The following is a 20,304-nucleotide window of genomic DNA, read 5'->3' as shown; positions in this document are numbered from 1 at the left end:
CAGTGTGTGTGTGTTTACTGCTGTCTAAATGTAATCCATGGTCAGTGTGTGTTTGTGTGTGTGTTAACTGCTGTCTAAATGTGATCCATGGTCAGTGTGTGTGTGTTAACTGCTGTCTAAATGTGATCCATGGTCACTGTGTGTGTGTGTGTGTGTGTGTGTGTGTAACTGCTGTCTAAATGTGATCTATGGTCAGTGTGCGTGTGTGTGTAACTTCTGTCTAAATGTGATCCATGGTCAGTGTGTGTGTAACTGCTCTCTAAATGTGATCCATGGTCAGTGTGTGTGTGTGTGTAACTGCTGTCTAAATGTGATCTATGGTCAGTGTGTGTGTTAACTGCTGTCTAAATGTGATCCATGGTCAGTGTGTGTGTAACTGCTCTCTAAATGTGATCCATGGTCAGTGTGTGTGTGTAACTGCTGTCTAAATGTGATCTATGGTCAGTGTGTGTGATAACTGCTGTCTAAATGTGATCCATGGTCAGTGTGTGTGTAACGGCTGTCTAAATGTGATCTATGGTCAGTGTGTGTTTGTGTGTGTGTTAACTGCTGTCTAAATGTGATCCATGGTCAGTGTGTGTGTGTGTGTGTGTAACTGCTGTCTAAATGTAATCCATGGTCACTGTGTGTGTGTGTGTGTGTGTGTGTGTGTGTGTGTGTGTGTGTGTGTGTGTGTGTGTGTGTGTGTGTGTGTGTGTGTGTGTGTGTGTGTGTGTGTGTAACTGCTGTCTAAATGTGATCTATGGTCAGTGTGCGTGTGTGTGTAACTTCTGTCTAAATGTGATCCATGGTCAGTGTGTGTGTAACTGCTCTCTAAATGTGATCCATGGTCAGTGTGTGTGTGTGTAACTGCTGTCTAAATGTGATCCATGGTCAGTGTGTGTGTAACTGCTCTCTAAATGTGATCCATGGTCAGTGTGTGTGTGTAACTGCTGTCTAAATGTGATCTATGGTCAGTGTGTGTGATAACTGCTGTCTAAATGTGATCCATGGTCAGTGTGTGTGTAACTGCTGTCTAAATGTGATCTATGGTCAGTGTGTGTTTGTGTGTGTGTTAACTGCTGTCTAAATGTGATCCATGGTCAGTGTGTGTGTGTGTGTGTGTGTGTGTGTGTGTAACTGCTGGCTAAATGTGATCCATGATCAGTGTGTGTGTGTGTGTGTGTGTGTGTGTGTAACTGCTCTCTAAATGTGATCCATGGTCAGTGTGTTTGTAACTGTTGTCTAAATGTGATCTATGGTCAGTGTGTGTGTGTGTGTGTGTGTGTGTGTGTGTGTGTGTGTGTGTGTGTGTGTGTGTGTGTGTAACTGAGGTCTAAATGTGATCTATGGTCAGTGTGTGTGTGTTAACTGCTGTCTAAATGTAATCCATGGTCAGTGTGTGTGTGTGTGTGTGTGTGCGTGTGTGTGTGTGTGTGTTAACTGCTCTCTAAATGTGATCCATGGTCAGTGTGTTTGTAACTGTTGTCTAAATGTGATCCATGGTCAGTGTGTGTGTGTGTGTGTGTGTGTGTGTGTGTGTGTGTGTGTGTGTGTGTGTGTTAACTGCTGTCTAAATGTGATTCATGGTCAGTGTGTGTGTGTTAACTGCTGTCTAAATGTGATCCATGGTCAGTGTGTGTGTAACTGCTCTCTAAATGTGATCCATGGTCAGTGTGTGTGTGTGTGTAACTGCTGTCTAAATGTGATCTATGGTCAGTGTGTGTGTTAACTGCTGTCTAAATGTGATCCATGGTCAGTGTGTGTGTAACTGCTCTCTAAATGTGATCCATGGTCAGTGTGTGTGTGTGTGTAACTGCTGTCTAAATGTGATCTATGGTCAGTGTGTGTGTTAACTGCTGTCTAAATGTGATCCATGGTCAGTGTGTGTGTAACTGCTCTCTAAATGTGATCCATGGTCAGTGTGTGTGTGTAACTGCTGTCTAAATGTGATCCATGGTCAGTGTGTGTGTAACTGCTGTCTAAATGTGATCTATGGTCAGTGTGTGTTTGTGTGTGTGTTAACTGCTGTCTAAATGTGATCCATGGTCAGTGTGTGTGTAACTGCTGTCTAAATGTGATCCATGGTCAGTGTGTGTGTGTGTGTGTGTGTGTGTGTGTGTAACTGAGGTCTAAATGTGATCTATGGACAGTGTGTGTGTGTGTGTGTGTGTGTGTGTGTGTGTGTGTGTGTGTGTTAACTGCTGTCTAAATGTGATTCATGGTCAGTGTGTGTGTAACTGCTGTCTGAATGTGATCCATGGTCAGTGTGTTTGTAACTGTTGTCTAAATGTGATCTATGGTCAGTGTGTGTGTGTGTGTGTAACTGAGGTCTAAATGTGATCTATGGTCAGTGTGTGTGTTAACTGCTGTCTAAATGTAATCCATGGTCAGTGTGTGTGTGTGTGTGTGTGTGTGTGTGTGTGTGTGTGTGTTAACTGCTCTCTAAATGTGATCCATGGTCAGTGTGTTTGTAACTGTTGTCTAAATGTGATCCATGGTCAGTGTGTGTGTGTGTGTGTGTGTGTGTGTGTGTGTGTTAACTGCTGTCTAAATGTGATCTATGGTCAGTGTGTGTGTGTGTGTGTAACTGAGGTCTAAATGTGATCTATGGTCAGTGTGTGTGTGTTAACTGCTCTCTAAATGTGATCCATGGTCAGTGTGTTTGTAACTGTTGTCTAAATGTGATCCATGGTCAGTGTGTGTGTGTGTGTGTGTGTGTGTGTGTGTGTGTGTTAACTGCTGTCTAAATGTGATCCATGGTCAGTGTGTGTGTAACTGCTCTCTAAATGTGATCCATGGTCAGTGTGTGTGTGTGTGTGTAACTGCTGTCTAAATGTGATCTATGGTCAGTGTGTGTGTTAACTGCTGTCTAAATGTGATCCATGGTCAGTGTGTGTGTAACTGCTCTCTAAATGTGATCCATGGTCAGTGTGTGTGTGTAACTGCTGTCTAAATGTAATCCATGGTCACTGTGTGTGTGTGTGTGTGTGTGTGTGTGTGTGTGTGTGTGTGTGTGTGTGTGTGTGTGTGTGTGTGTGTGTGTGTGTGTGTGTGTGTGTGTGTAACTGCTGTCTAAATGTGATCTATGGTCAGTGTGCGTGTGTGTGTAACTTCTGTCTAAATGTGATCCATGGTCAGTGTGTGTGTAACTGCTCTCTAAATGTGATCTATGGTCAGTGTGTGTGTTAACTGCTGTCTAAATGTGATCCATGGTCAGTGTGTGTGTAACTGCTCTCTAAATGTGATCCATGGTCAGTGTGTGTGTGTGTGTAACTGCTGTCTAAATGTGATCTATGGTCAGTGTGTGTGTTAACTGCTGTCTAAATGTGATCCATGGTCAGTGTGTGTGTAACTGCTCTCTAAATGTGATCCATGGTCAGTGTGTGTGTGTAACTGCTGTCTAAATGTAATCCATGGTCACTGTGTGTGTGTGTGTGTGTGTGTGTGTGTGTGTGTGTGTGTGTGTGTGTGTGTGTGTGTGTGTGTGTGTGTGTGTGTGTGTGTGTGTGTAACTGCTGTCTAAATGTGATCTATGGTCAGTGTGCGTGTGTGTGTAACTTCTGTCTAAATGTGATCCATGGTCAGTGTGTGTGTAACTGCTCTCTAAATGTGATCCATGGTCAGTGTGTGTGTGTGTAACTGCTGTCTAAATGTGATCCATGGTCAGTGTGTGTGTAACTGCTCTCTAAATGTGATCCATGGTCAGTGTGTGTGTGTAACTGCTGTCTAAATGTGATCTATGGTCAGTGTGTGTGATAACTGCTGTCTAAATGTGATCCATGGTCAGTGTGTGTGTAACTGCTGTCTAAATGTGATCTATGGTCAGTGTGTGTTTGTGTGTGTGTTAACTGCTGTCTAAATGTGATCCATGGTCAGTGTGTGTGTGTGTGTGTGTGTGTGTGTGTGTGTGTGTGTGTGTGTGTGTGTGTGTGTGTGTGTGTGTGTGAACTGCTGGCTAAATGTGATCCATGATCAGTGTGTGTGTGTGTGTGTGTGTGTAACTGCTGGCTAAATGTGATCCATGGTCAGTGTGTGTGTGTGTTAACTGCTCTCTAAATGTGATCCATGGTCAGTGTGTTTGTAACTGTTGTCTAAATGTGATCCATGATCAGTGTGTGTGTGTGTGTGTGTGTAACTGCTGGCTAAATGTGATCCATGGTCAGTGTGTGTGTGTGTTAACTGCTCTCTAAATGTGATCCATGGTCAGTGTGTTTGTAACTGCTCTCTAAATGTGATCCATGGTCAGTGTGTGTGTGTGTGTAACTGCTGTCTAAATGTGATCTATGGTCAGTGTGTGTGTTAACTGCTGTCTAAATGTGATCCATGGTCAGTGTGTGTGTAACTGCTCTCTAAATGTGATCCATGGTCAGTGTGTGTGTGTAACTGCTGTCTAAATGTAATCCATGGTCACTGTGTGTGTGTGTGTGTGTGTGTGTGTGTGTGTGTGTGTGTGTGTGTGTGTGTGTGTGTGTGTGTGTGTGTGTGTGTGTGTGTGTGTGTAACTGCTGTCTAAATGTGATCTATGGTCAGTGTGCGTGTGTGTGTAACTTCTGTCTAAATGTGATCCTTGGTCAGTGTGTGTGTAACTGCTCTCTAAATGTGATCCATGGTCAGTGTGTGTGTGTGTAACTGCTGTCTAAATGTGATCCATGGTCAGTGTGTGTGTAACTGCTCTCTAAATGTGATCCATGGTCAGTGTGTGTGTGTAACTGCTGTCTAAATGTGATCTATGGTCAGTGTGTGTGATAACTGCTGTCTAAATGTGATCCATGGTCAGTGTGTGTGTAACTGCTGTCTAAATGTGATCTATGGTCAGTGTGTGTTTGTGTGTGTGTTAACTGCTGTCTAAATGTGATCCATGGTCAGTGTGTGTGTGTGTGTGTGTGTGTGTGTGTGTGTGTGTGTGTGTGTGTGTGTGTGTGTGTGTGTGTGTGTGTGTGTGTGTGTGTGTGTGTGTGAACTGCTGGCTAAATGTGATCCATGATCAGTGTGTGTGTGTGTGTGTGTGTAACTGCTGGCTAAATGTGATCCATGGTCAGTGTGTGTGTGTGTTAACTGCTCTCTAAATGTGATCCATGGTCAGTGTGTTTGTAACTGTTGTCTAAATGTGATCTATGGTCAGTGTGTGTGTGTGTGTGTGTGTGTAACTGAGGTCTAAATGTGATCTATGGTCAGTGTGTGTGTGTTAACTGCTGTCTAAATGTAATCCATGGTCAGTGTGTGTGTGTGTGTGTGTGTGTGTGTGTGTGTGTGTGTGTGTGTGTGTGTGTGTTAACTGCTGTCTAAATGTGATTCATGGTCAGTGTGTGTGTAACTGCTGTCTGAATGTGATCCATGGTCAGTGTGTGTGTGTGTTAACTGCTCTCTAAATGTGATCCATGGTCAGTGTGTGTGTGTGTAACTGCTCTCTAAATGTGATCCATGGTCAGTGTGTGTGTGTAACTGCTGTCTAAATGTGATCTATGGTCAGTGTGTGTGATAACTGCTGTCTAAATGTGATCCATGGTCAGTGTGTGTGTAACTGCTGTCTAAATGTGATCTATGGTCAGTGTGTGTTTGTGTGTGTGTTAACTGCTGTCTAAATGTGATCCATGGTCAGTGTGTGTGTGTGTGTGTGTGTGTGTGTGTGTGTGTGTGTGTGTGAACTGCTGGCTAAATGTGATCCATGATCAGTGTGTGTGTGTGTGTGTGTGTGACTGCTGGCTAAATGTGATCCATGGTCAGTGTGTGTGTGTGTTAACTGTTCTCTAAATGTGATCCATGGTCAGTGTGTTTGTAACTGTTGTCTAAATGTGATCTATGGTCAGTGTGTGTGTGTGTGTGTGTGTGTGTGTGTGTGTAACTGAGGTCTAAATGTGATCTATGGTCAGTGTGTGTGTGTTAACTGCTGTCTAAATGTAATCCATGGTCAGTGTGTGTGTGTGTGTGTGTGTGTGTGTGTGTGTGTGTAACTGCTGTCTAAATGTGATTCATGGTCAGTGTGTGTGTAACTGCTGTCTGAATGTGATCCATGGTCAGTGTGTGTGTGTGTTAACTGCTCTCTAAATGTGATCCATGGTCAGTGTGTTTGTAACTGTTGTCTAAATGTGATCCATGGTCAGTGTGTGTGTGTGTGTGTGTGTTAACTGCTGTCTAAATGTGATTCATGGTCAGTGTGTGTGTGTTAACTGCTGTCTAAATGTGATCCATGGTCAGTGTGTGTATGTTAACTGCTGTCTAAATATGATCCATGGTCACTGTGTGTGTGTGTGTGTAACTGCTGTCTAAATGTGATCTATGGTCAGTGTGCGTGTGTGTGTAACTTCTGTCTAAATGTGATCCATGGTCAGTGTGTATGTAACTGCTCTCTAAATGTGATCCATGGTCAGTGTGTGTGTGTAAGTGTGTGTGTGTGTAACTGCTGTCTAAATGTGATCCATGGTCACTGTGTGTGTGTGTAAGTGTGTGTGTGTGTGTAACTGCTGTCTAAATGTGATCCATGGTCAGTGTGTGTGTGTGTGTGTGTTAACTGCTCTCTAAATGTGATCCATGGTCAGTGTGTGTGTGTAACTGCTGTCTAAATGTGATCCATGGTCAGTGTGTGTGTAACTGCTGTCTAAATGTGATCTATGGTCACTGTGTGTGTGTGTGTGTGTGTGTGTGTGTGTGTGTGTGTGTGTGTGTGTTTGTGTGTGTTAACTGCTGTCTAAATGTGATCCATGGTCAGTGTGTGTGTGTGTAACTGCTGGCTAAATGTGATCCATGATCAGTGTGTGTGTGTGTGTGTGTGTGTGTGTAACTGCTGTCTAAATGTGATCCATGGTCAGTGTGTGTGTGTTAACTGCTGTCTAAATGTGATCCATGGTCACTGTGTGTGTGTGTGTGTGTGTGTGTGTGTGTGTGTGTGTGTGTGTGTGTGTGTGTGTGTGTGTGTGTGTGTGACTGCTGTCTAAATGTGATCTATGGTCAGTGTGCGTGTGTGTGTAACTGCTGTCTAAATGTGATCAATGGTCAGTGTATGTGTAACTGCTCTCTAAATGTGATCCATGGTCAGTGTGTGTGTGTGTGAAACCTCTCTGTAAATGTGATCCATGGTCAGTGTGTGTGTGTAACTGCTGTCTAAATGTGATCTATGGTCAGTGTGTGTGTTAACTGCTGTCTAAATGTGATCCATGGTCAGTGTGTGTGTAACTGCTGTCTAAATGTGATCTATGGTCAGTGTGTGTTTGTGTGTGTGTTAACTGCTGTCTAAATGTGATCCATGGTCAGTGTGTGTGTAACTGCTGTCTAAATGTGATCCATGGTCAGTGTGTTAGTGTTAACTGCTGTCTAAATGTGATCCATGGTCACTGTGTGTGTGTGTAAGTGTGTGTGTGTGTGTGTGTGTAACTGCTGTCTAAATGTGATCCATGGTCAGTGTGTGTGTGTGTGTGTGTTAACTGCTCTCTAAATGTGATCCATGGTCAGTGTGTGTGTGTAACTGCTGTCTAAATGTGATTCATGGTCAGTGTGTGTGTGTAACTGCTGTCTAAATGTGATCCATGGTCAGTGTGTGTGTGTTAACTGCTGTCTAAATGTGATCCATGGTCACTGTGTGTGTGTGTGTGTGTGTGTGTATGTGTGTGTGTGTGTGTGTCTGCTGTCTAAATGTGATCTATGGTCAGTGTGCGTGTGTGTGTAACTGCTGTCTAAATGTGATCAATGGGCAGTGTGTGTGTAACTGCTGTCTAAATGTGATCCATGGTCAGTGTGTGTGTGTGTGTAACTGCTCTCTAAATGTGATCCATGGTCAGTGTGTGTGTGTAACTGCTGTCTAAATGTGATCTATGGTCAGTGTGTGTGTTAACTGCAGTCTAAATGTGATCCATGGTCAGTGTGTGTGTAACTGCTGTCTAAATGTGATCTATGGTCAGTGTGTGTTTGTGTGTGTGTTAACTGCTGTCTAAATGTGATCCATGGTCAGTGTGTGTGTAACTGCTTTCTAAATGTGATCTATGGTCAGTGTGTGTTTGTGTGTGTGTTAACTGCTGTCTAAATGTGATCCATGGTCAGTGTGTGTGTAACTGCTGTCTAAATGTGATACATGGTCAGTGTGTATAACTGCTGTCTAAAATGTGATCTAAGGTCAGTGTGTGTGTGTGTGTGTGTGTGTGTGTGTGTGATGTGTGTGTGTGTGCTACCATCCGCAGACTCTGAATCCATTGGAGACTGTCTGTAGATGGGGATGTAGCCTACTTAACCAGACACACGTCAGAGACTGTCAGGAGTCTTACCGTTCATCAGGTCCAGAATGAAACAGAGTTTGTCTGGTGTGTGGAAGGCGTATGTCATACACACTATGAACGGACAGTCCTAGAGAGAAAGGAGAGGGGACGTTTTTAAATGATAAAGTCAGACAGGTCAATCTGAAAATGTGCTGTGTATGTATGTGAACACAGTCAAGTAGGAAAGGCTGTGCTAAAATAGTTGGGCAAAGCTCAATCTGAAAATGATACTCCCTTGTACTGTGTATGTGAATATACATATGTATAAACATAGTGGACAGAAAGTGGTGTGTTAGACTCACCCCTGTGCTGACAAGGGACAACATGATTCTCTCGTTCAGAGCCAGAGTCTCTCCCTGCTTCATCTTGATCCTCTTCTTATCCAAACACTTCATGGCATACCTGACACACACACACACACACGACCTTACTGGTGCTGTACTGCTGAGAACTCACTGTTCCTGTAGGATCTTTTATCCCCTCCAGTCATTTATTGTGTGAATGTTTATTTTCTCCACTTTAACCACCCCTCTTTCTCTGCACGTTCATGCTCCTGCGCTACTCACATCTTGCCGGTGTCAGCCTTCCTGCAGCCGTACACCTCCCCGAAACCCCCTCGACCAATGATACGATGGACACTGAAGTCATTCATCGTCAACTGAAGAGAGGCGAGAGAGATAGAGTGAGGGGCAGATGTAGAACGAGCGAGGTGGAGAGCGAAGCTGACGTGATGTTACACTTCAGACAGTAGGCAATAAGAGGTGAAAGAAAAGCCTTTCACAGGCAAAACATCACCACAATCCATACAGTAAGTTAGAATAACACCCACACATACAACTCACATGGATGTTCAGCTCCACATTCTTCCACTGGCAGAAACGAGTGAACTTGTCACTGATGAAAGAGAGAAAAAAGAAAGATGAGGAGAGGTCGAGAGACAGAAAGAAGGAAAGAGCGAGCGGCGCAGCGGACTAAGGCACTGCATCTCAGTGCAAGAGGAGTCACTGGATTGGGAGTCCCATAGGGCGGCGCACAATTGGCCCAGCGTCGTCCGGGTTTGGCCGAGGTATGCCATCATTGTAAATAATAATTTGTTCTTAACTGACTTGCCTAGTTAAATAAAGGTTCAATAAAACATGTATAAAATAAATAGTCCCCGGCCTACTGTGGAGAAACTCGTTTCCCTTACGACACAAATGGATGAAGGGATAATAAAGCACTTTATTCTAAATCTGGAGCCAATGAAAAACTGTATTACTCTGGCCAGTATGCAACATATTTATTCTACACCCCCACCCATCTCCTTCCCCCCTCTCCCCCCCCTTCTCACCTCTCTATGAACTTGCGGAAGATCATCCCTCGCAGACTGTCACAGATCTCCACTATGTACGGCTGAACACAAACAGGAGTTTGTGCGTTTCAAGTTTCAAAGTTTTATTGTTGATGCACAGGATACAGCAGGTGTAAACCAGTACAGTGAAATGCTGAACTTGTGAGTTATTTCCCAACAATGCACAATAAGTGTAGTAATATAGATAAGAAGAACGTGAAATACGAGAAGAAAAAAAGGTCAATGCCAGTACCATCATTACAATGTGCAGGGCTACTAGAGTAGATATGTTCATTTAACAGGGCTACTGGAGTGATTGAGGTAGATATGTTCATTTAACAGGGCTACTGGAGTGATTGAGGTAGATATGTTCATTTAACAGGGCTACTGGAGTGATTGAGGTAGATATGTTCATGTAACAGGGCTACTGGAGTGATTGAGGTAGATATGTTCATTTAACAGGGCTACTGGAGTGATTGAGGTAGATATGTTAATTTAACAGGGCTACTAGAGTGATTGAGGTAGATATGTTCATTTAACAGGGCTACTAGAGTGATTGAGGTAGATATGTTCATGTAACAGGGCTACTAGAGTGATTGAGGTAGATATGTTAATTTAACAGGGCTACTAGAGTGATTGAGGTAGATATGTTCATTTAACAGGGCTACTGGAGTGATTGAGGTAGATATGTTAATTTAACAGGGCTACTAGAGTGATTGAGGTGGATATGTTCATTTAACAGGGCTACTGGAGTGATTGAGGTAGATATGTTCATGTAACAGGGCTACTAGAGTGATTGAGGTAGGTATGTACAGTACCAATAAAAAAGTTAGGACACACTTACTCATTATTTTTTACTATTTTCTACATTGTAGAATAGTGAAGACATCAGAACTATGGAATCATGTAGTAACCCAAAAAATATATTTTATATTCGTCAAAGTAGCCACCCGTTGCCTTGATGACACTCTTGGCATTCTCTCAACCAGCTTCATGAGGTAGTCACCTGGAATGCATTTCAATTAACAGGTGTGCGTTGTTCATTTGTGGAATTTCTTTCTTTCTTAATGTGTTTGAGCCAATCAATTGTGTTGTGACATAGTAGGGGTGCTATACAGAAGATAACCCTATTTGGTAAAAGACCAAGTCCATATTATGGCAAGAACAGCACAAATAAGCAAAGAGAAATGACAGTCCATCATGACTTGAAGACGTGAAGTTCCGTCAATCTGGAACATTTCAAGAACTTCAAGTGCAGCCTGAAAAACCATCAAGCGCTATGACGAAACTGGCTCTCATGAGGACCGCCAGAGGAAAGGAAGACCCAGATTTACCTCTGCTGCAGAGGACATGTTCATTAGAGTTGCCAACCTCAGATTGCAGCCCAAATAAATGCTTCACAGGGTTCAAATAACAGACACATGTCAACATCAACTGTTTAGAGGAGACTGTGTGAATCAGGCCTTCGTGGTCGAATTGCTGCAAAGAAACCACTACTAAAGGAATGAGAAGAAGAGACTTGCTTTGGCCTAGAAACACAAGCAATGGACATTAGTGGAAATATGTCTTTTGGTCTGATTTGGTTCCAACTGTCTTTGTGACACCGCAAAGCATGGAGGAGGTGTGATGGTGCTTTGCTGGTGACATTGTCTGTGATTTATTTAGAATTCAAGGCACACTTAACCAGCATGGCTACCACAGCATTCTGCAGCGATATACTATCCCATCTGGTTTGCGCTTAGGGGGACTATCAATTGTTTTTCAACAGGACAATGACCCAACACACCTCCAGGTTGTGTAAGGACTATTTGACCAAGAAGGAGAGTGATCAAGTGCTGCATCAGATGACCCTGGCCTCCACAATCACATGACCTCAACCCAATTTAGATGGTTGGGTTGAGTTGGACCGCAGAGTGAAGGAGAAGCAGCCAACAAGTGCTCAGCATATGTGGGAACTCCTTCAATACTGTTGGAAAAGCATTCCAGGTGAAGCTGGTTGAGAGAATGCCAAGAGTGTGCAAAGCTATCATCAAGGCAAAGGGTGGCTACTTTGAAGAATCTAAAATATCTATTTTTTTGGTTACTACATGATTCCATATGTGTTATTTCATAGCTTTGATATCTTCACTATTATTCTACAATGTAGAAAATAGTAACATAAATGGAATGAGCAGGTGTGTAAAAACTTTTGACTGGTACTGTACATGTAAACGGGGGTACTGGAGGGATTGTGGTAGACATGTACATGTAAACAGGAGTACTGGAGGGATTGTGGTAGACATGTACATGTAAACAGGGGTACTGGAGGGATTGTGGTACACATGTACATGTAAACAGGGGTAAAAGTAACAAGTCGCAGGATAAATACCAATGGTCATGATAATCATAATAATAGATTAATAGATTGTTGCTGCAGTTTGTGTGCGTGTTCCTTACCTGGAAGAGAGAGGGAGGCACCTGTTTCTTGGCCAGGTGAGTCTGAACGTGGTCTACTGCTTTCTTAGAGAAGGCCTGAGAGAGAGAGAGAGATCGAGAGCAAGACAGAGAGAGAAGGGGGAATGGAGAAGATTATGTGGGGTGGAGGAGAGCGAGAGGAGGGTCATGTGACGGTCATTTCCAGTCCAGTATACCGTGTAAAGTGTTTTAGATAGGTTGGGGTGTTGCATTGTGTTAATTCATGTCAACCTCCTCAATGAGAGAGGACAGCATTTTAGGGGATTTTGTTACACTGTGTTGGTTTGTGTCCCATGTTGACCTTACATGTGAACAGGAGAGGAGTTCCTTCATGATGTATCCATCATAGATCTGTCTGCTACGACACAATCGCTCCTCTTCAGAATCCAACTTCTCGTAGTCCTTAATCTGACACACACACACATACACTTCCTCTGAAACACCATGGAATTAGCCTAATCTCAAACATCTCACATGACCTTTAATACAACTGACACACACTAGACTTCTGCTCTCTAACCACTGACGACAGAGAGGGAGAGAGCGAGACAGACAGACACAGACAGGGGAGAGACAGGAGAGAGAAAGAGAGAGAAAGAGAGAGAAGAGAGAGAAAGAGAAAGAAAGAGAGAGAGAGAGGAGAGAGAGAGGAGAGACAGTAGAGACAGAGGAGAGAGAGAGAAGAGAGAGAGGAGAGGAGAGAGAGAGAGAGAGAGAGAGAGAGAGAGAGAGAGAGAGAGAGAGAGAAGAGAGGAGAGAAGAGAGGAGAGAGAGAAGAGAGAGAAGAGAGAGGAGAGAGAGAGGAGAGAGAGAGAGAGAGAGAGAGAGAGAGAGAGAGAGAGAGAGAGAGAGAGAGGGAGCGAGAGGAGGAAGAGAGAGAGGGAGCGAGAGAGAGAGAGAGAGAGAGAGAGAGAGAGAGAGAGAGAGAGAGAGAGAGAGAGAGAGAGGAGAGAGAGGGGAAGACAGGGGGGAGAGAGAGAGAAAGGCAGACAGAAGGGAGAGAGAGAGAGAAAGGCAGACAGAGAGAGGTGTGTGTTTCTCTCACTTCTTCGTAGAACTTGAGCTGTGGTACAGCCTCATCTATTTCATTCAGACAAAAATCCTTGAACAGCAGAAACCCTGAAACAGAGAAAACACATACACACTGTCAGAGTTGTTACTTTGACATTATGACATCAGCTTTAGGTGTGTGTGTGTGTGTTTTGACCTAACAAAAAGTAGGAAAGGTAATATCATTGTAAATAAAGCTTCTGGGGTCTGCACACACACACACACACACACACACACACACACACACACACACACACACACACACACACACACACACACACCTTTCATTTTGAGAAGTAGGCCTTTCTAGTGGATTAGCCTTAGTAAGAGAACAATGGCCTCATCTCATTGAGCAAATCCCCTATCAGACACACACATTGCAATGTGCTTGAAATGGACCACAATTACAGGGGGTGAGCGTCATCTTACATCTGTATTGTCTGCATTATTATCTACGTATCACTGACACAAACGTTTACACACACTAGGACACACACACAATGTACTGAAGCCCATCTGTACTGCTCGCAAAAAAAGCCTGTGTGTTGCCACGGTAACCGCATCATAGCCTTCACGGCACGTGTGCATGTGTTGTTACAGCCGATACACCACATCATCATCAGCAGAGATTTTTCACATCTCAGATGACAATCAGTGAAAATAAAAGTTCATTTCTGTTGTGGAAGTATATTTTTGCTTATTAGAGTAAATATATATGTGGCTGGTTTCAGGAAGTTCGGTGGCGTCACTATTTCAAGAGAGCCATTTGAACGTATGCAAATATGGAGAGTTGTAAAGAGAACACACAAGGATGTAAAAAACACCTGTCTCCGGATTACATCTTCAAATTAAGGGCAACCATGGCATCCGTGACAGAGAGGGAGAAGTCCATCCATGTAAGAGAGTCTAGCTAGCTACATTTTCAGATATTACAGGTTTCAAATTTTCTCAGAAGTCATTTAAATTTCATTTTAAGTTAAAGTATACTGTTAGCTAGCTGGCTAACGTTACTTGTCTGACCTGTTTAGTAATATTATTTGTATCTCAAAATCCATTTGCATTGCTAGTTATAGCCTAATGTTAGCTAACTAACATTGAACCTTGTTGGTTAGTGACATGCAGGGTAGTAACGTTATGAGTTGGGATTATGGTTCATTGTTTAGCTAGGAATCTAAATAAAAGATTCCACTTTGCAAGTAACTATTTCAATACAATGGTTATGATGTCACTGTGACAACTGTCTATAGACGTAGCTCTGGCTATCTACTCCGATTTCAGATGTCCGGTGTCAGTAAGCGTTGGCAAAAAAAGTGTTATTAAATTGTTGCCAGCAGCACAGTTAGTCACCAAAGCTCTGGATAACATGACAACAGCCTAACCAGCTTGACTGCTGTTGTCAGATCAGAACGCTCGGATCAACCCTACTCCTTGGCCAGAGCGTCCAGTGTGCACTGAATGCTCTGAGAGCGAAATGCTCTGAGCTTACCAACTAACAGAGCGATGGTGACTAACTAGCTCTGTGGTGAAAAGCACGCGGCTGAGCACACCCCTCTGTGGTGAAAAGCACGCGGCTGAGCACACCCCTCTGTGGTGAAAAGCACGCGGCTGAGCACACCCTCTGTGGTGAAAAGCACGCGGCTGAGCACACCCCTCTGTGGTGAAAAGCACGCGGCTGAGCACACCCCTCTGTGGTGAAAAGCACGCGGCTGAGCACACCCCTCTGTGGTGAAAAGCACGCGGCTGAGCACACCCCTCTGTGGTGAAAAGCACGCGGCTGAGCACACCCCTCTGTGGTGAAAAGCACGCGGCTGAGCACACCCCTCTGTGGTGAAAAGCACGCGGCTGAGCACACCCCTCTGTGGTGAAAAGCACGCGGCTGAGCACACCCCTCTGTGGTGAAAAGCACGCGGCTGAGCACACCCCTCTGTGGTGAAAAGCACGCGGCTGAGCACACCCCTCTGTGGTGAAATGCACGCAGCTGAGCACACCCCTCTGTGGTGAAATGCACGCAGCTGAGCACACCCGAGGTGAAAAACAACAACTAGCCTACGAGCCCTTTTCTCTTGACACTTCAATCACCTCCCTCTTCCCCTTTTTCTCCAAATCATTCTTTCTTTTGCCACACTACTGATTAAAGAGTCAATGACACACTATCAAACGCAATCTGATAAATTGATTGTGAGCTGCTAGGTTTAATTCTCCACCAAGAAGCACAGGTGACAACAGCCAGTGGGAAATCCTTGCCTAGGTTGAAACCTTGAGAGAAACTAAGCTACTATAGGTTAGGAGAGAGGATAGGATAGATGAGGATGTAAGTAAGAAGAATGGTAGAAGAGAAGGGATCAGGGGACAGTGGATTTTAGGAGATTGGCATTTTCACTTCTCTTCTCTATGATTGAGTGACTCTCACTCCACACACGTTAACCTCTTCTTCCTTTGTTATGGAGGACAGGGTTATTTAAAGCATGGGGCCATCTCACAGTAACACATACAAAAAAAGCACCCGCTCCCTCCCTCACACACACACACACACACACACACACACACACACGATATGACTGAGTGTGCGGTTGTTAACGGAGCTGTTGTGAGCAGTGTCTCTTCATAACCTCAGGAGGTAGAGACCAGAAGGCAAAGTGGAAAAGAGGAGAGAAAGATAACCTGCTTACTACTGCTGTGCTTATTGATTCAGTTAAAGGCTAATTGATAAGCCAGCTACTATATCCTGCATCCCTATCGGTGAACATATCAGAATCGGCCGATATTATCTAAAAATGCCAACATCTGTATCAGCCCGATGTCCAGTCTAACACTGATGTGCAAAACCGATGTCAAAGCTGACGTAGAGACCTATATAACGTAGGTACGTGACATAATGACGCCAAGTCAAATTTGGCGCTACACGTGCAACACAGCATTCCGAACCTAGCACAAAATGTCCGCTGTGTGGATCAAGCAGTCAACAAGTCATTTGAAACAGTAAGACCATTTCAGCGAGACACCTCACAGGCGAAATCCATTATCACCAAGATAATGGAATTCATTGCCTTTGACAATCAACCGTTCTCTGTTGTGGGTGATGTTGGCTTTCGCCGACTGGTCGAGCACCGGTACATGTTGCCCTACCAGAGTTACACAGTAACAGCGTCACTGCTATTATCTTCACAACATACTGTGGAATGTCGTTTGGGTCTTTGCGTGTCAAAAAAAGAGAGACATCAAACCACACTATTTGACAATAACAGTATTTGAAGTGTTAAATAAGCTTTTCATTTGACAAGTCAAATAACAGTTCTATTATATAATGTTGTGTTCTGTATTTGCACGTGCAAGCCAAACGCCACCACAACTATCAGTAACACTGTCAAAGCTGCACAAAAGTCTGCAAACAAGCGAACACCAGCCACGAACGATGTGTTTACAATACCACATTGGGGATAAAGCATTTATTCGACCACAACTTCTGGGGTAGCTAGCTTTAGCTGGTACTAAGCTAGCACCAATACAACCAGCCTGAAAACAATGACTAGTAGAAACTGCAGTCATTTTCATTATTCTTAGCAATGACTTAGGAATCCTTGTGAGTAAGTATTAGCTAGGTAGCCACTTGTTATTCGCCTATTGAAATTGAACTTCAGTTCATGAAAATAAATAGCTTGCCAGCTACTTAACCCTGTTGCCCAAAGCTAACGTTATAAGCAGCCAGTTAGCTTCATATGGCTAGTGAGGCTCGACTGGACCTGGTTATGTTTTGTGAAGGTAGCCACAATAAGGATTAGGCACAATTGTGGAATTTGCAGTTTGCCTTCAAAATAAAAGTACCTCTTTGAAAGTGATGCAGAAGGTTACAATTTGTGGAATCATGCCATATTTAGACAAGGTAATGTTAAACAAGTTTGGAATGTGAAGCAATGAAATGGGGTATCAGTCTACTCGGTGACACCCAAAGAACACAACTGTGAAGAGTTTACACAAACATTAGCATTGTAGCTCTTATCTCAGGACGGTCACTGTGTGAAATCACCTCCCCAGTCAGCCTATTGTGTGTATTGACATTCATATTGCACTGTACAGCTTTACCTAACGATTGGGGATCAGTGAAATGGGGTATCAGTCTACTCAATACCCAAAATATTTTTTTCCCAACGTCCTCAGAGTTATCAAACTCCAAAAACCCACGCAGTATTGTTTTTCCTCTGGAATAGTGTTCAATACACATAGGTTGACAAATGTCTCAATTCACTGTTGTTACAGAGTCCCGCAATAAGAGCTATGACACAAATGTTCTCTGGGTGTCACTGAGGACTGATACCTATGGATTGTGGATCAATGACATGGGGTAAGGCTGTACAGTGAAATAAGTATGCCCCCAATGCAATTCTCAAGTATAATACATCCAGCGTGATTTCAGCAGATTTTGGTCAAATTAACAAATTGTCTTTTGTTGACTTTATATAACAACATTCCAACCTCGTTAAGCATGATCTATTCCAATTATGGCATAATTCTACAATATGTATTGATTTGCATCACTGTCAATGGACATACTTTTATTTTGAAGGCTAACCGCAATGTCCACTATTGTGTCTAGCTTCACATAGATGGGTCCGACCACCAATAATAAAATAAGTACTGTCTTATAAATTAGGGTTATTTTAGATGACACCTTGCTATATAGTTAGTTAGCTAGCTAACTACAGCTACTGAAACATATGTCACTTTGCTATGTTTTTGGGGAAGAACATTGTTTGCATCCATGAGCTAGTTAGCTTTTATAGGTGCACTTTACCAGCATCATACCATACGTATCGATGAACCGTTATAGTGTAATCAATGCAATAACTACGTAAAAAATGTACACGTTGCCTCACGGGTGGCGCAGTGGTCTAATCAGTGCTATCTGTGCCACCAGAGACTCTGGGTTCGAGCCCAGGCTCTGTCGCAGCCAGCCGCAACCGGGAGGTCCATGGGGCGACGCACTATTGGCCTAGCGTCGTCCGAGTTAGGGAGGGTTTGGGCCGGTAGGGATATCCTTGTCTCATCGCGCACTAGTGACTCCTGTAGTGGGCCGGGCGCAGTGCACACGGACCAGGTTGCTAGGTGTACGGTGTTTCCTCCGACACATTGCTGCGGCTGGCGTCCGGGTTGGATGCGCGCTGTGTTAAGCAGTGTGGCTTGGTTGGGTTGTGTTTCGGAGGAAGGCATGGCTTTCAACCTTCGTCTCTCCCGAGCCCGTACAGGAGTTGTAGCGATGAGACAAGACAGTAACGACTAACAATTGGATCCCACGAAAATTGGGGAGAAAAAGGGGGTATTTTTTTAAATTGTGTGTCATATTCAGGTCCTGATTGGTCAACAAGCATATTTGACATGCAAAGACCCAAACAGCATTCCATAGTATCCTGGATGAGAATGAAACAAATGAACAATGAAACAACACAGCAAGTGAAAGAAATGGGTTTTGATTATGTTTTACTGGTAATGGGGACATGTGTAAATGCCAACAACATAACTTTTTGGTCAGTGTGGTGTGTGATGGTGGTGTGTGTAACCTTCATTGAGGCAAGTCAATTAAGAAAAAATTCTTATTTACAATGATGGCCTACCCTGGCCAAACATGGACGACGCTTGGCAAATTGTGCACCACCCTATGGGACTCCCAATCACTGCCAGATGTGATACAGTCTGGATTCGAACCAGGGACTGTAGTGATGCCTCTTGCACTGAGATGCAGTGCCGTAGACTGCTACGTCCATGTGTGTGTGTTAACTACTTGACTGCACTAGAATGTTTAAAAAGGTCCCAAAAATTGTAAATATCGGTATCGCTTTTCTGGCAAGAAAAAATATTGGATATCTGCCAAAAATGTCATATCGGTGCATCACTACTAGCTACACATGCACTCACACACACACAGATACACCACCCACCCTAAAGGCTCACACACAGATACATCCCCCCTACAGGCTCACACACAGATACACCCCCCCCCCAATACGCTCACACACAGATACACCGCCCCTATACGCTAGCACAGAGTAACACCACCCCCCGATACGCTAACACACAGATAAACACCCCATACGCTCACACACAGACGCACCCCCCCATACGCTCAAAACACAGACGCCTCACCATATAGGCTCACACAGACGCACCCCCTATACGCTCACACACAGACGCACCCCCTATAAGCTCACACACAGACGCACCCCCCCTATACGCTCACACACAGACGCACCCCCTATACACTCACACAGACGCACCCCCTATACGCTCACACACAGACGCACCCCCTATACGCTCACACACAGACACACCCCCTATACGCTCACACACAGACGCACCCCCTATACGCTCACACACAGACGCACCCCCTATAAGCTCACACACAGACGCACCCCCTATACGCTCACACACAGACGCACCCCCTATACGCTCACACACAGACGCACCCCCTATACGCTCACACACAGATACATCCCCCCCTACAGGCTCACACACAGATACACCCCCCCCAATACGCTCACACACAGACACACCCCCCATTACGCTCACACACAGACGCACCCCCTATACGCTCACACACAGACGCACCCCCTATACGCTCACACACAGACGCACCCCCTATACACTCACACACAGACGCACCCCCTATACGCTCACACAGACGCACCCCCTATACGCTCACACACAGACACATCCTCCCCTACAGGCTCACACACAGATACACCCCCCCAATACGCTCACACACAGATACACCGCCCCTATACGCTAGCACACAGAAACACCACCCCCGATACGCTTACACACAGATAAACCCCCATACGCTCACACACAGACGCACCCCCATATGCTCAAACACAGACGCCTCACCATATAGGCTCACACACAGACGCACCCCCCTATACGCTCACACACAGACGCACCCCCTATACGCTCACACACAGACGCACCCCCTATACGCTCACACAGAGACGCACCCCCTATACGCTCACACACAGACGCATTCCCCTATACGCTCACACACAGACGCACCCCCCCATACGCTCAAACACAGACGCCTCACCATATAGGCTCACACACAGACGCACCCCCCCTATACGCTCACTCACAGATGCTCACACCCCTATACGCTCACTCACAGATGCTCACCACCCATATACGCTCACTCACAGATGCTCACCACCCATATACGCTCACTCACAGATGCTCACCACCCATACGCTCACTCACAGATGCTCA

General features: G+C 44.5%; 1 protein-coding gene across 1 annotated transcript in view; it reads right to left on the bottom strand.

Moving 5' to 3' along the window:
• Positions 1–20,304, bottom strand: part of LOC135518136 (G protein-coupled receptor kinase 3-like) — a 90,640-nt gene that overhangs the window by 33,763 nt on the left and 36,573 nt on the right. Inside the window, 8 exon segments of the mRNA XM_064943049.1 lie at positions 8,235–8,313; positions 8,528–8,627; positions 8,792–8,883; positions 9,068–9,119; positions 9,556–9,617; positions 11,992–12,066; positions 12,316–12,417; positions 13,055–13,128. Coding sequence (XP_064799121.1) covers positions 8,235–8,313; positions 8,528–8,627; positions 8,792–8,883; positions 9,068–9,119; positions 9,556–9,617; positions 11,992–12,066; positions 12,316–12,417; positions 13,055–13,128 — 636 coding nt within the window.

Source organism: Oncorhynchus masou, chromosome 28, assembly GCF_036934945.1.
Source record: "Oncorhynchus masou masou isolate Uvic2021 chromosome 28, UVic_Omas_1.1, whole genome shotgun sequence".
Taxonomy (NCBI): domain Eukaryota; kingdom Metazoa; phylum Chordata; class Actinopteri; order Salmoniformes; family Salmonidae; genus Oncorhynchus; species Oncorhynchus masou.
The sequence above is the reverse complement of the archived record's forward strand: the minus strand, read 5'-3'. Positions and strand labels throughout refer to the sequence as shown.